At 43.9% G+C, this 15,873-nt stretch overlaps 1 protein-coding gene across 7 annotated transcripts in view; it reads right to left on the minus strand.

The window, feature by feature from the left end:
• Nucleotides 1-15,873, minus strand: part of LOC106598945 (CMP-N-acetylneuraminate-beta-1,4-galactoside alpha-2,3-sialyltransferase) — an 82,182-nt gene that overhangs the window by 36,018 nt on the left and 30,291 nt on the right. For 3 of the 7 annotated variants that reach the window (XM_045714530.1, XM_014189974.2, XM_045714531.1), the window contains exons 3-7: nt 15,450-15,503; nt 14,930-14,977; nt 12,968-13,010; nt 10,057-10,149; nt 5,470-5,564 (exon numbers count right to left, since the gene is read on the minus strand). In XM_045714530.1, the coding sequence (XP_045570486.1) occupies nt 5,470-5,564; nt 10,057-10,149; nt 12,968-13,010; nt 14,930-14,977; nt 15,450-15,503 (333 nt within the window). The remainder of the gene's footprint in view (nt 1-5,469; nt 5,565-10,056; nt 10,150-12,967; nt 13,011-14,929; nt 14,978-15,449; nt 15,504-15,873) is intronic. The other 4 variants (XM_045714532.1, XM_014189977.2, XM_045714533.1 and 1 more) reach the window with 3 other exon arrangements.

Raw genomic sequence — 15,873 nt, forward strand, 5'->3', positions numbered from 1 at the left:
GTCATGACTCTGGTGTTTAAGACATATTGGTCTTCACCCCCACAGCCCACTAGCACCTCTTGGGTTCTCATAGTCATAGATCTACCATGGCCAGATTATTGGGAGATCTAAAACTTTTGACCGGTAGTGTAGAACACCTACTCATTCAAGGGCTTTTCTTAATTTCTTACTATTTTCTACATTGTAGAATAATAGTGAAGACATCAAAACTATAAAATAACACATATGGAATCATGTAGTAACCAAAAATGTGTTAAATCAAAATACATTTTATATTTGAGATTCTTCAAAGTAGCCATCATTTGACTTGATGACAGCTTTGCACACTCTTGGCATTCTCTCAACCAGCTTCATGAGGTAGTCACCTGGAATGCATTTCAATTGACAGGTGTGCCTTCTTAAAAGTTAATTTGTGGAATTTCTTTCCTTCTTAATGCGTTTGAGCTAATCAGTAGTGTTTGGACAAGGTAGGGGGATATACAGAAGATAGCCCTATTTGGTAAAAGACCAAGTCCATATTATGGCAAGAACAGCTCAAATACGCAAAAAGACATGAAGGTCAGTCAATACAGAACATTTCAAGAACTTTGAAAGTTTCTTCAAGTGCAGTCGCAAAAACCATCAAGCACTATGATGAACCTGGCTCTCATGAGGACCGCCTCCAACTCAATCATCAAGTTTGCACACGACACAACAGTAGTAGGCTTGATTACCAACGATGACGAGACGGCTTACAGGGAGGTGGTGAGGGCTCTGGTGCCTGGAAAATAACGGCCAACTCAACGTCAACAAAACAAAGGAGATGATCGTGGACTTCAGGAAACAGCAGAGGGTGCACCCCCCTATCTACATCGACAGGACTGCAGTGGAGAAGGTGGAAAGCTTCAAGTTTTGTACACATCACTGACAAACTAAAATGGACCAACCACACAAACAGTGTGGTGAAGAAGGCGCAACAGAGCCTCTTCAACCTCAGGAGGCTAAAGAAATGTGCGTATCACCTAAAACCCTAACAAACGTTTACAGATGCACAATTGAAAGCATCCTGTCGGGCTGTATCACCACCTGGTGCAACCGCAAGGCTCTCCAGAGGGTGGTGCCATCTGCCCAACGCATTACTGGGGGCAAACTACCCACCCTCCAGGACACCTACAGCACCCGATGTCACAGGAAGGCAAAAAAGATCATCAAGGACATCAACCACCCGAGCCACTGCCTGTTCACCCCGCTATCATCCAGAAAGCGAGGTCAGTACAGGTGCATCAAAGCTGGGGCCGAGAGACTGAAAAACAGCTTCTAATCTCAAGGTCATCAGACTGTTACACAGCCATCACTAGCACATTAGAGGCTGCCTATAGGCATAGACCAGAGATCACTGGCCACTGTAAGGAATGGAACACTAGCCACTTTAATCATGTTTACATATCTGGCATTACTCATCTCATATGTATATACAGTATTCTGTTATCTTAGCCACTTACTGTTTACATATCTGGCATTACTCATCAAGGCAAAGGGTGGCTATTTGAAGAATCTCAAAATGTATTTTGACTTGTTTAACACTTTTTTGGTTTCAACATGATTCCATATGTGTTATTTCATAGTTTTGATGTCTTCACTATTCTATTCTACAATGTAGAAATATATACTATTCTACAATGTAGAAAATAGTAAAAATAAAAACTCTTGAATGAGTAGGTGTTTTAAAAAAACTTTATACCGGTAGTGTATATCTTTCGTCCAATTTATCCAACAAAGTAATATTAGAAAGAATCACTCACTTGCATGTACAGTACATGACCAAAAGTATGTGGAGACCTGCTCGTCAAACAGCTCATTCCAAAATCATGGGCATTAATATGGAGTGGATCCCCCCCATTTGCTGCTGTAACAGCCTCCACTGTTCTGGGAAGGCTTTCCACTCGATGTTGGAACATTGCTGTGGGGACTTGCTTCCATTCAGCCACAAGACCATTAGTGAGGTCGGCACTGATGTTGGGATATGTCGCATTCGGCGTTCCAATTCATCCCAAAGGTGTTCGGTGGGGATGAAGTCATGGTCCGGTGCGGGCCAGTCAAGTTCTTCCACATCGATCTCAACAAACTACTTCTGTATGGACCTCACTTTGTGCACGGGGGCATTGCCATGCTGAAACAGGAAAGGGCCTTCCCCAAACTGTTGCCATAAAGTTGGAAGCACAGAATTGTCTAGAATGTCACTGTATGCTGTAGCGTTAAAATGTCCCTTCACTGGAACTAAGGGGCCTAGCCTGAACCATGAAAAACATCCCCAGACCATTATTCCTCCACTACCAAACTTTACAATTGGCACTATGCATTGGGGCAGGTAGCGTTCTCCTGGCATCCGCCAAACCCAGATTAATCCGTCGGACTGCCAAATGGTGAAGCGTGATTCATCACTCCAGAGAACAATGGAGGCAAGCTGTACACCACTCTAGCCGACGATTGGCATTGAGCATGGTGATCTTAGGCTTGTGTGTGGCTGCTCTGCCATGGAAACCCATTTCATGAAGCTCCAGACGGACAGTTCTTGTACTGACGTTGCTTCCAGAGGCAGTTTGGAACTCGGTAGTGAGTGTTGCAACCGAGGAGAGATGATTTTTACACGCTGTGCGCTTCAACACTCGGTGGTCCTGTCTGCGAGGCTGTGTGGCCTACCACTTCGTGGCTGAGCCGTTGTTGCTCGTAGACGTTTCAATTTCACAATAACAGCACTTACATTTGACCGGGACAGAAATTTGACGAACTGACTTGTTGGAAAGGTGGCATCCTATGACATGTTTGGCATTATTTTCAATATGATGGTGCCACGTTGAAAGTAACTGAGCTCTTCAGTAAGGCCATTCTACTGCCAAAGTTTGTCTATGGAGATTGCATAGCGGTGTGCTCGAGTTTATACACCTGTCAGCAACGGTTGTTGCTGAAATAGCCAAATCCACTAATTTGAAAGGGTGTCCACATACTTTTGTATATATAGCGTATAATCACATTTAAGCAGCTACATGGGTCTCTTGCAAGAGTAATGCAGCAGGCTTACAGCTTTATCCCCTCTAATGATTAAAAAGCAGAAAAAGAGCAGCGGCCCATTGTTTGGACAAGGTGTCGATGTCCGGCATCAAGCATCACCTCGGGTAGCAAAAACAGAAGACCAGACCACACCCAACTCATGACGGCTAATTGTTATTAGCGACTAGGATAAACACTTCAGCCAAGTATGTCTGGGCTGCAGCTCAGACAAATAACCATTGCCTTGACGTACACGGTTCTGGCGATGAAAATCTTCAGCTGAAATATGGAAGAGGGACTGGAGGTGTCTCTGATAATTCGGCTACAGCATGCAGCTATAGAGCAGAGTATACAAAAGGTAAACACCAAAGACTGGTCAGTCTAACATTAATACATCTTCAATGCTTATGAATCACTTGGGATTGGCAAAGAGCATAATTTTATACAGGTCAGAAATATCTCAACTTTATCAAACTATCTATTCTAGGTGCATTATGGTCTGGTCAGTTGGTCTAGGCCAGCGGTCCCCAGCCCGGTGATTGGGAAACCCTGGTCTAGGCCAGCGGTCCCCAGCCCGGTGATTGGGAAACCCTGGTCTAGGCCAGCGGTCCCCAGCCCGGTGATTGGGAAACCCTGGTATAGGCAATCTAAAAGCTTAGCTCCGATGCACATGGGGATATCCTTGGTTTGTCTATATGACAGTCAGAGGCTTAGACATGACTAGCTAAAGTCAAGGGGTACAAAAAGGAGAATAATTCAAATGGACTTTGCTTTGAATGGGAAGGCATCTTAAACAATGGGTGACTCTGTAGCAATAATTGAGCTATTCCCTTAATGCAACTAAATTGATAATTAAATGTATATAAATAATATTTTAACATATTAGTAACATTTAAAAAGAATCAGGGCTAGGTTTTATTTTACCTTATTATCCTGAATGAACTATCCCTATCCAAAAGATGTCATGAGTCATGTTAATGTAACATTGCAGGGAATTAGCTTAAAAACGGACATTTCCCTAAACAAAAAAGCTAAACAAATGAAAAATGAATTGGGCGTTGGGGGAGGGCATGAAATAGGGGTCCCTGGGGGGGAAATGGTTAATAACCCCTTGCTTTAGGTGGTAAAAAAGGTCCCTGTAAAAAAATGTTCCCCATGCTGGCTTATAGCATGATGGAGGGGTTTTCACCTGCATCAAGTCTAGCGAACAAGACCGTGTTTCAGGTAAACCTCCATGGCAGCTTGGCAGCAAAAAAAAGCTCAAATAAAATGTTTATTTTCATGCTTAACATTTTTTCGGGATTCTCATTTGGAATCCTTTGTGGAGCGCTATTCAAGATCCTCTCCATACAGATAAAAGGGAAACAGTACTGCAGTCATCATCCGTGGAGAAAACAGAAACCAGGTGTAGCGTGCACACAAGGTGCTCGCCTTTGAAAACCAGCGTGTGAGAGTGGGCCGAGGGCCCTTGCCAGAGCACATAGGTAACATTCAGTGTACCTTTACACTCACTTCGTTCATAAGTATTGGAAAATATGCGAGAGGATGCACTCAGGCCACACACACTTTACCTCATCTTCCCAATTCGGATGTGCTGAAGTTTGATTCGTGAAATGCATAGATTCTTGTCAGTCTTGTCGCAGTCAGTGAGCTACCTAACCCCGTATTGAGACATGACTACTTCACAGTCGGGGAAAGAACAGTAGGTAGCCTAGCAGTTAAGTGTGTAGGGCAAGAAACCGAAAGGTTGTTGGTTCGAATCCCCGAGCCAACTAGCTGAAACCTCTGTCAATGTGCCCTCGAGCAAGGCACTTAACCCTAATTGCTCCTGTAAGTCGCTCTGGATAAGAGCGTCTGATAAATTATTATTATGTTAAGTAGTTTTATGCATTTCGCCATACATTTAGGATGAGTGTTGAAGTTGAAAAATGCCATAGAAGTTTGTAGAAGTTCAGAGAAACTGAAAAGAGCCGTCTCGCTATCCAGATGTGGCCGTAGCAAGAAATGTTGTGTAGTATTCATGCATCCCATTCTCACCCTCTAACCTGCCCCCCACCCCAGGTAATGGCACGGTCAGAGGCAGTGTGTGGAGACATCAGAGAGCATGACAGGAGCAGAATTAGACCAAGTAGGCCAGGAGGGCTGTTCTGCCAGCTCTATCACCAAGAGTACAGATGTGCTAACTGACGCGTGGTGATAAGGATGGTAGAGCCCTGGCACCCTCTTCTCTTTAGTTTACCTATCCAGCCCAAACCACCATCCATACACAGTTCCAAAACCACCATGACAAGTTCATGACACATCCATTGCCATCAATGAGATACATGGATGGGGGCATAGTGACTTACAGGAGAAATTAGGGTTAAGTGCCTTGCTCAAGGGCACATTGACAGATGGGGGCATAATCCAATTTGCGCACGTTAGACACGCAATGTGTCTTACCTTGTGTTTTGAATCCAAATGGAGGTAAGTAACTGCTGACTTTGGCCAGACGCTTGAAGTTCCGGTCGAGAAACATGGGAGCTGGCTTCATGAACCTGTGAGAAGAACAGCAGAGAGAAGAACGGGAAAGATTATATTTTAGAGGACTTCAGTTTGTCTGTTCACCCATGAGCAGATCCAGGAGGACTAAAGTTAAACAAAATAGGCCTACTTGTGTGTTGTGTTGACTTAGTCGCACCCTCTCATTTCCAGATGCATAGTTCAAAAGCCAGCCAAACCCTTGTCCTATTCCAGATAACGTGCTGTGTTAATCAAGTTAGATTGACACTCGTCAATGAGCAACGGAGTTGACCTGAACGTCCATGCACGGGTGAGTGAGTGAGTGATCAAGCGGAGAACATGTGTCTGGGGTACACCACCACAATGTCTCGCAGGACACTAGGTTTTTTCTAAAAGCGTTTCTTCTCTCGTTCTCCCTGAGAAGGACGTGGCCCCCACTCATCTCTGCCGTGACCCCTAGGGCTCTGGTGTGAATGTCCTGCCAGGAGTTAAAGACACTGGGCCGTAAGAGGAGACGCTTGTTCCACTCATCAATCTAACAACGTCATCCCACTTTTCCGCTTCGCCCCGTTCCCCAAACCAATCCTGCACACACAGAGAGCAAAACGGGTTGGCTCATGGGAGGAAAATAAATAACACAGGGGAGAAAGAGAACAAGCCTCCTGCATGTACCCTCATTGACCAAGTTTTTTTTCCCAGGAAAAGTTCTAAATCATTCTTGACGCATAGTTTGGGTATACGTGTCCTGACGATGTATTGATGTCAGTGTTTTTCTGTCCCAGATAATTTGGGGCCTAGCTGTTTTGAGGAAGGGGCCTGGCCATTTTACTCAAGAGGGCAGTGTTGATTGGTAATCTGTGCAGAAACAGTTGGCGCACTAGCAAAGTGTTCCGACACCAACCTAGTTAGTTACAGGTATACAGACTGGGGTTAGATGTACAGAAACCAAGCAAACAACAAAAATCATCCTTTGAAGATCTTAAAACATTTTTAGACTCCAGGAAAATGTGCCATGACATTATAAACCCACTTTCCCCTGCCCTCGGAGGCTTCAAATAAAACAAATCGCGTTTGGCATACCAAAAGAAGCTGTGACTGTTAAGGGTACACAGTACATTTAAGCATTTCCACCCCTGGCCCCTGGCTGTGACGACCCCCCTTTGATAAATCCCTCCTCTCAAATCAGAAGTAGCCACTTCCCCCGGTCAGGCCCCTCGGACCTGGGCTGTACGTACTGCTTCTGGAAGTGTGGCTGGACGATGGATGTCTGTTTTTATGACCCGCTGTCTCGCTAGGGAGAGCACAGGGGTTGTCGTTTAACAAGCCTGCAGCTACAATGCTCCACTTTTACAGCTCGCAGTGAAGGTTTTCACAACAAGCTCGCAGACTGGCATTTAAACAGAGGGGGATAACAAGGACATTACTGGTCCTAGGATGGTTTATGTCAGACACTATTCTTGCGGAGAAAGGATTTGTATGATTAGTAGCTATTTAAAAAAAATGTGAGTGTGGTAAAGTTGATTACATTTTGGTGATTCTAGTCAGAAAATGTATGAAATGCAATATTAATTACATGATAAACCCATTTTAAGTACTTACCTTCCTAATAAGTACAATTAATTTGGCATCACATGAAAACTTAACACTCCACAAGATATAATTAGGATATGTCTATACAACACAGGTAGCTTCTCAGTTTACACTGACAATAACAAAACATTCTCTACAACTCACAGGCCCGGGGCGCAAACCACAACATCTGAAGGAAGAACTCAGAGTGGCTTAACTAACCCCTAGTGGGGCTGTGTTCACAGTCATGAGCCATTTTAACCAACCTCTAGTTATGGCTGCCCACAGTTTACAGTTTAGTAATTTAGCAAACACTCTTATCCCGAGCGATTTACAGGAGCAATTAGGGTTAAGTGCCTTACTCAAGAGCACATTGACATATTTTTCACCTAGTCTGCTCGGGGATTTGAACCCCCGACATTTCGGTTTCTGCCCCAACGATCTTAACCGCTAGGCTACATGCCGCCAGTTAATTGTGACAAGTCAAGCGGAAGATGACTCGGACACCAAAGGAATCCGAGTCCGCTATCAGATTACCAGACTTCACTTCCTACAAAGCGTGTCTGAAATCAATGACCAAACATGTTTTACAAGAAGAGCCGCTTTTCAACTTCCCAAAATGTTACGCTTCCCCCAAACACCTTAATTGCACTTGAGTCACAAGTTGTACCAGTGTCAGAAGGGAGAAAAATGAAAAAGTCAGTAATGTCTGACTCTCCATCTCTCTCCTCACATCACCTGACAGAGAAGTAGACCCTTGCCAAAACAAACCGCAATTCATCAACATGTGGCTACAGGGGCCCAGCCGCGGAATAAATAACTGGGACAGTCAAGAGTCTCCTAGTCCATGGACAGAAGAACAGACAGGGATCTGGTCTGCTTGTCTTAAAGAGAGAGGGCTCCCAACACGTGAGGCCAGGGCACATTGTGCTCATTTCCTCTCACTGGGGGCCATATTTTCATAACCGCTCCGCTGAAGTTCACCGCCAACACTTGATTTAGGGCTCCAATACAAACAGTTTGGCGTGAGGGGAGGTGTTGAAAATATTGTATTCCGTGGGGCAGGGCCTTTTGGAAGAGAACAAACAAGGAGGATGGAGGGGGTGGGGCCTCACTTCAGGAGGTTGAGGGGGTGGGGCCTCACTTCAGGAGGTCAAGGCCAAGTTAACAACTGTCAGTGTATATACACTTTGTTTCTACTACAGATTAAATAATTCATGTGGAATTCAGTTTGCCAAGAAGAAAAATTAGGCCACGTTTTTACGTGAATCATCAACTTATTTGGTCATGAGAGTGAGACCAAAAAATGGATTTAGCTGTGGCATACGGAGCTGGGGATGCCACTCATCTATGTGAGTGGGCTGACAGGGAAGCAAAGTGGCCAAGAAGAGGTAGCCATTTGCTTATTTAGATTTGGTATCTGTGGTTGCACATGTCATGTATGAACGAACCAGACACTTCGCTTTTTCACACATTGCACTCATCAAACTCTAACAGGACATCTAACAGACACGCAACTTTGTCACTATAAGTCATTAATTGTACTAACTGAACTGTGTTACTGAAGTGAATGTGGTAATAATCAATGCTGTCCCAGAGGGGGCTGTTTGTAGGGAACTCTGAACCGACACGTGTGGCTGATTAGAGGAAGTCGTTGGGAGACATCGTTAACACATAGCCTCGTAGTTGGAAGGGCCTGAAACCCGCCTGAAAACCAGACAGCTTCTTCTTTAACGACTGCTGTAATTTAGCAGCGCCCCAACGTAGCTCGCCCAAAGTTATGATTACTATCTGACTCCAGAGAAAAGGCCTAAGACTATGTGTGTAACACGCCATGACGACTCCTTTTGGTTTCTGTATGAGTCATAGTTAACCATACAAATATGTTGTTTCAGAAAGAATAAGAAACACAAAATACAAGAAATATCCTGTCATTGCTGGTCTTCTTCGTCATTCAAAACTGTCTAACCCAATTGAAGCATTCTGTACCACTACTAGCTGTCTTTTTGCAGACTATGCATCATCACAGCATCATCGTACATTATGTTAAGATGGAGTCGCCATCTTCCACATTTAGGGGCAGCAGAGGAAAAATGCCCCGGGCCATTGTTCTGCTATGTTGAACATGCCCCTTTACTAGCCAGACCTGCTGAGCACTCATGAGACAATGACCCATGGCTGGAGAGGAGACGGTGTAGGGATGGCATCAAAGGCCCAGTGACATCACAGAGGGCCGTCGAGTGTTCCGTGAAGGAAGATGTGATGAGTCATGCCCTCCTGGACAGGAAGTCATTGCCACTCCGACAAAAGGCTAATTTCTGGCATCCATTTTTAAATGGGGTAGGACGGGGGCTACGCTCTACCAACAGAGATGCTTTTGTGTTCGGAAAGCTGATGAGGACATGGCATAGTGCAAGGTTCCTCAGCTGGCAGCCCGATTCTATTTGTCCCCAAGAATTCCCACGCATAATAGAGAGATATCTGTGATCGTATACAAATGTAAGCAACGCCTGAAAGCCCAAATATTATATCCATTTGGGCTTCCTGCAGTCAATTTGCAGTCTACAAATTATTTGTAATTATGTTCCAGCCCCCTGACCATCTGCCTGCGGCTGAATGTAGTTGATCCTGGTATAGTGTGTGTAGTGAGGATATAAATGAATGACTAAAAGATTGTGTGGGAACGTGGGGGCTTTTATTCCTGAGTTGATCCCCGTAGGCCATGCTGGCTGGAGTAATGTCATAACGTCTAGGGGTACGTCTCAATAGCTTAGAGTTGCTGCCTCTCCTGAACTCCTCTCCTCCAATGGCACTAAACTGATATAAAACATTTGGCTTCACCTGACCAGTTTTTTTCAGCAGTGCAAAGTACGAAGGAATGGAGACAAGGAGAGGAATCCTCTTAAGACTCAACATGCACCCAAGGACTCTAATCAAACCCTGGAGAGAGTTTCTCACTTTGGATAGATGGCAGTCATCTTGGCAGCTGCGTAGCCTGGCTTGCACACTCCTTCGCTGAGGTTGCCATACTTGTACGCCAATTCTGCTGACCTGCAAATGTCACCAAGAGGGGAGGACAAAAGGTTATTAGATGAGACTGAGAACAACATGACCAGATAACACTGCACTTCCACACAATCCAATTTAGACAAAGATCTCCCAGGAAGAAAGAACAAAAAAATTGTTTGAGATGTGGAGAGGAGAAAATAAATAAAATCAACATGTTCCCTTTAGCCCATCCTATGCTTGTCCTATTTAGAGGTAAAGTAGGACTAGAGAGGTCACGTTCTAACCGTCCATCCTATGCTGGTCCTTTCCTATTTAGAGGTAAAGTAGGACTAGAGAGGTCACATTCTAACACGCCATCCTATGCTGGTCCTTTCCTATTTAGAGGTAAAGTAGGACTAGAGAGGTCACATTCTAACACTCCATCCTATGCTGGTCCTTTCCTATTTAGAGGTAAAGTAGGACTAGAGAGGTCACATTCTAACACTCCATCCTATGCTGGTCCTTTCCTATTTAGAGGTAAAGTAGGACTAGAGAGGTCACATTCTAACACTCCATCCTATGCTGGTCCTTTCCTATTTAGAGGTAAAGTAGGACTAGAGAGGTCACGTTCTAACCCTCCATCCTATGCTGGTCCTATCCTGAGGTAAAGTAGGACTAGAGAGGTCACATTCTAACACTCCATCCAGCAGCCCCTTTTACCACCTCCTCATTGCTATCATGCTCATGAATGAACTGCTATATGGCACGTGACTAGTTCAAATAAACAGGGGAGGCCTATCCGTCACACATAGGGAGTGTTGATGAGATGGGGGCAGGGCAGGGTGAAGGGGGTGCGTGCATGGACAGGCTACAGCTGGATTGGACTGGGCTGGAGTCTCTTGCTAACATGCCATCTTTGCTAGGTCAGAGGAAGTGATCAGTTGGTGACCACTGCTGTAGGCAGTTGTATTAGCAGGTCCAGATGAGAACTAGCATTTAAACCCTCTCCTGAAGTTGTGCCTATAGTGAGACTGTCTTCAGAAAGTATTCACATCCCTTTACTATTTTGTTGTGTTACAGCCGGAATTTAAAATAAATTAAATGGTGACGCTTTATTACTGGCCTACACACAATTCCCCATAATGTCAAGTCGAATTATGTTTTAAGAAATGTTTACAAATGAATTAAAAATGACAAGCTGAAATGTCTTGAGCCAATAAGTATTCAACCCTTTTGTTATGGCAAGCCAAAATAAAGTTCAGGAGTAAAAATGTCATTAAGTCACATAATAAATTGCATGGAGTCACTGTGTGTAATAGTGTTTAACATGATTTTTGAATGACTACCTCATCTTTGTACCCCACACATACAATTATCTGTAAGGTCCGTCAGTCGAGCAGTGAATTTAAAACACATTTTCAACCACAAAGACCAGGGAGGTTTTCCAATGCCACCTATTGGTAAAAATAAAAAGCTGACATTGAATATCCCTTTGAGCATGGTGAAGTTATTAATTACACTTTGGATGTTGTATCAATACACCCAGTCACTACAAAGATACAGCCGTCTTTCCTAAGTCAGTTGCCGGAGAGGAGGGAAACCACTCAGGGATTTCACAATGAGGTCAATGGTGACTTTAAAACAGTTAGAGTTTAATGGCTGTGATAGGAGAAAACGGAGGATGGATCAACAACATTGTAGTTACTCCACAATACAAACCTAATTGACCGAGGGAAAAGAAGGAAGACTGTACAGAATAAAAACATTCCAAAACATGCATCCTGTTTGAAACAAGGCACTAAATTAATACTGCAAAAATAATGGCAAAGCAATTAACACTTTGTATTCAGGGCAAAAAGTTGTGTTTGTGGCAAATCTAATACAACACATTACAGGGTACCACTCTCCATATTTCAAGCATAGTGGTGGCTGCATCACGTTATGGGTATGATTGTAATTGTTAAGGACTGGGGAATTTTTCAGGATAAAAATAAAACGGAATGGAGCTAAGCACAGGCAAAATCCCAGAGAAAAACCTGGTTCAGTCGGCTTTCCACCAGACACTGGGAGTTGAATTCACCTTTCAGCAGGACAATAACCTAAAACACATGGCCAAATCTACACTGGAGTTGCTTACCAAGAAGACAGTAAATGTTCCTGAGTGACCGAGTTACGGTTTCCATAAATCTATTTGAAAATCTATGGCAAGACTTGAATTTGTGGTCTGGCAATGATCAACAACCAGATTGACAGAGCTTGAAGAATTTTGAAAATAATAAATGGGCGGCATGTAGCCTAGTGGTTACAGCGTTGGGCCAATAACCGAAAGGTTGCTAGATCGAATCCCCGAGCTGACAAGGTACAAATCTGTCGTTCTGCCCCTGAACAAGGCAGTTAACCCACTGTTCCTAGGCCGTCATTGGAAATAAGAATTTGTTCTTAACTGACTTGCCTGGTTAAATATTTTTTGTTCTTTTTTTTTGCACAATCCAACACCTATTTATCTAAACACACATCGACATTTATTAGTCATATAGGGATTGATGAGTGGTTATAATAATTCGACCCAGCATAATTGCTTGGTGTAAAGTTGGCTAAAACAATTCCAATTAATCATGTTTATTTGAATTGACTAGCGATGCAAATGAGATTAATAGGTCACAATATGAATATTCAGGCAACAAGTTCCAGTTCAGTTTCTGATTTGTTAAAACTGAATATAGCCCATTCTTAAGATCAGACAACTAGCATCTGATAAATGGCATATGCATCTGCTAAATTAGCATATTTAGCATCTGCTACAACAATCAGTTGGAGATGAAAGATGTTTCCCTTTGGGTTTAAAATGACATTTTACTTTACAAAATGTAATTTTACTTACAACTTTCCGTCCAGCTTCAGCAGAAAGCCCTGCTTATCATACACTATAAAGAAAGAAAGAGACAGAAAAGGGGTAAGAAAACTGAAATGAACAAACATGATTCAAAATGGCTTATGAACCAAGACTCATCCCATAGACGAAGACAGAGTGATCATCCATCCTCATCTTGAACATATACAACTATGGCTACGATGCCGATAGTTGACCATCTCTCGCCAAGTAAACAGCCTGTGGATTTTCATAAAGAAAAGAAACCAAAGTAAAACACTCTTGAAAGCAGGTTAGAGATCTTTGCAGCCGGTCAAACAAGCGGGGGTTGGGGAAAGCCAGCCAAAAACATTCCGGCGTGTTTCAAGTGCAAATGATAAGTTAAAAACAGCAGTTGTGGTTCATCTATGGAGGAGGACCATGTGGGGTCGGTCCATAGGTGCCGTTTCAAGCGTCATCAGCATTTAGGCTTTTTTAGTAGCGAAGGGGAAAGAAGCGAAAGCATAACGTCTTTAAAAAGATCTACCTGCTGTTTTCTGCTTGGACAAGAGAAAACGGTTAACAGCTTAGTAATAGTGTCCTTCAACAGGGAAATCAATTCCGCAAGACAGATATTTGAATTCCACTTCAGTCCGTTTGTGTACACGTATCCATCATTGTGACCTGGATGTGATTCGGCATGACTCCAATACACTACGAGGCATGCCGACTTAGTTCATATATCATTCTGTCATTCTGTCAAAGCGTTAGGTCAACAGAATGCCCCAGGTCTCTGGAACCTACTGCTACTGAACTATTTCCATTGATCTGTGAAACACAGTGAAGACGTGTTACTAGTGAATCTCTACTAGATACTACAGCCTGCAATTATCCAGACCTTTACTTATAACTGAACAGCATCTTCTGATGAAGCCAGTAGATACTGAATATCTGTGACTGAATAAACATGTAAGGACAGCAATTACATAAATGACCCCTCATCAAAATAACACAATAAGCAAAAGGGAGAAAGGGAAGCAGTTCTCAGCGCTCCTGAGGTTGCACTGTGCCTTCAGAGGGATTCTAGAGGAGAGAAGAGGAGGAGGCTGCCTTGAAAGATGGGCCATGGGGTTTAATGCAGCAGCTATGAGTGTGTGTGTTTATCATGTGTGTGGAAGGAAGCGCATCGTAGCCAGAGCTGAGCAGAGGAAGCAGCAGGACCCTGCCTGTATTATAAACCTCGGCCACTGAAACCACCTAGTACCAGACACCCTTTAGACTGTGTGTCGCTGCTTAACCTTTAACTTGATGCCCCTTTCTAAAAGGCTGATACAGAGCTGCTGTTCTATGCTCAACAACAGAGGGAGCTGTTGCATCATTCAATGGAGTGACATGAATGATTCAGCTGTGCTTTATTTGCTCCATTCACATTGGGATGATCAAACCAACTGAAACCCCACGGACACCAGTGCCGTCCGATGTCTGGGACTGTGGTGTTGTTGACTTGGTTCAAAAGGTTGAAGAGAAACAGAGTCACATTTGCCTGTCACACTCATTTCTCTCGCCATGCCAATGGGACACATTTCAAAAACAGTTTGGGAGTTTGTCCAGTAGCCCTTTCCAGGGAAAGGGAGCCAAGCATGGGACCTTTGTAAAATAAGTGGTCAGCGACAGAGCCTTGCAGGGAGTCTGGCCAGGCACCATGTCCCACCCTGTAGTACTTGCCATCTGTCAAAGATCCGATTTACTGATACAGTTTCATCATAAATTACACCTTTAACCTTTGAAGACATAACTTGTAATTGGGATGATGTCGACCGCAGAGAAGCTCTCTCTGCAAGAAACAAAATAGGGTAGGATTATCTTTGTGAGAAGCATGAACATCTTCTAGATGAGGAACGCCCCCAACCTGGCCAGTGGGGTGTGATGTGTTCCAGGAGGCACATGGAGCTGTATTATTAAAGAGGGGTGGAGAGGGAGGGGGAAGGTTTGTACCTGAGCCTACTATTTGTCCCACGGTGAGAGCAACGTCCGCTTCCAACTCTGAAACACAAAAAGGGTCAGTTAGGCCCGGTCCGGTGGGGGTAACCACAGCAACCAGTGTCCGCAGCCCAATAGGTTTAGGCAGGAAATGTGCACAAGACACAAATCCCTAATACCACAGAGGCCAAGGAGGAAGAGGTTAGTGACATTAGTAGCCCAAAGTTCCATTAAAAACCAAGAGTCTGGATCCCCCAAATCAAGATGCCTACCCACTGTGCTGGTAATCATCTACGAAATGCACATTTACGATTATTTTAGTATTGGTTGTGGTTTCTGAAAGTTACCAGCAAAGACCACAGTACATGAGTGAATGAGTACATTCTGGTCAGAAAACAAGAGGAGAGGATCAAATGCAAGGCTTCTGTTGTAGTGTTAGTGGAAAGTTGTTATTCCAAAGTGAGCCCCTAAGCAGCCCGGTTGCACCACTTTCCCACCATCACTCAATGTAAAGGGGGCTAGCGCCTCAGTCTACCTGTGGTGCTTTGACCTTTAGTCGGGACTATGAGAGTGGACTCCGAATCAATCTCTGCAAACAGAAGGGTTAGAGAGGACGTCAGATGAGACAGAATGTCCGCTCAGCAAATGAGACCGAGAGGGCTGGACAGGAAGAGTAGGCCTGGGAGTCAGGTAGAGCAGACAAGGACAAACCAGCACAAACAGACAGTGAGATAGAAAACTCATTAACAGAGACGCATCTTATTGAAAGTATTGTTTCTTTGCCCAACACAACAAAGTATTTTTAAGACAGAGGCGGCTACTCCTACAATCTATTAGACTTTTAGGCAGGTTGAACTGGCCCATTACAGAACGCTGGACTCAAATGCAACTGTTGCCCATCAAGTGGGTAAAAAAAGAAAAAAGAAAAGAAATGGCTTTAAGGCACTGCGGACCCACCC

This window comes from Salmo salar, chromosome ssa03 (assembly GCF_905237065.1).
Source record: "Salmo salar chromosome ssa03, Ssal_v3.1, whole genome shotgun sequence".
In the NCBI taxonomy this organism is placed as follows: Eukaryota; Metazoa; Chordata; class Actinopteri; order Salmoniformes; family Salmonidae; genus Salmo; species Salmo salar.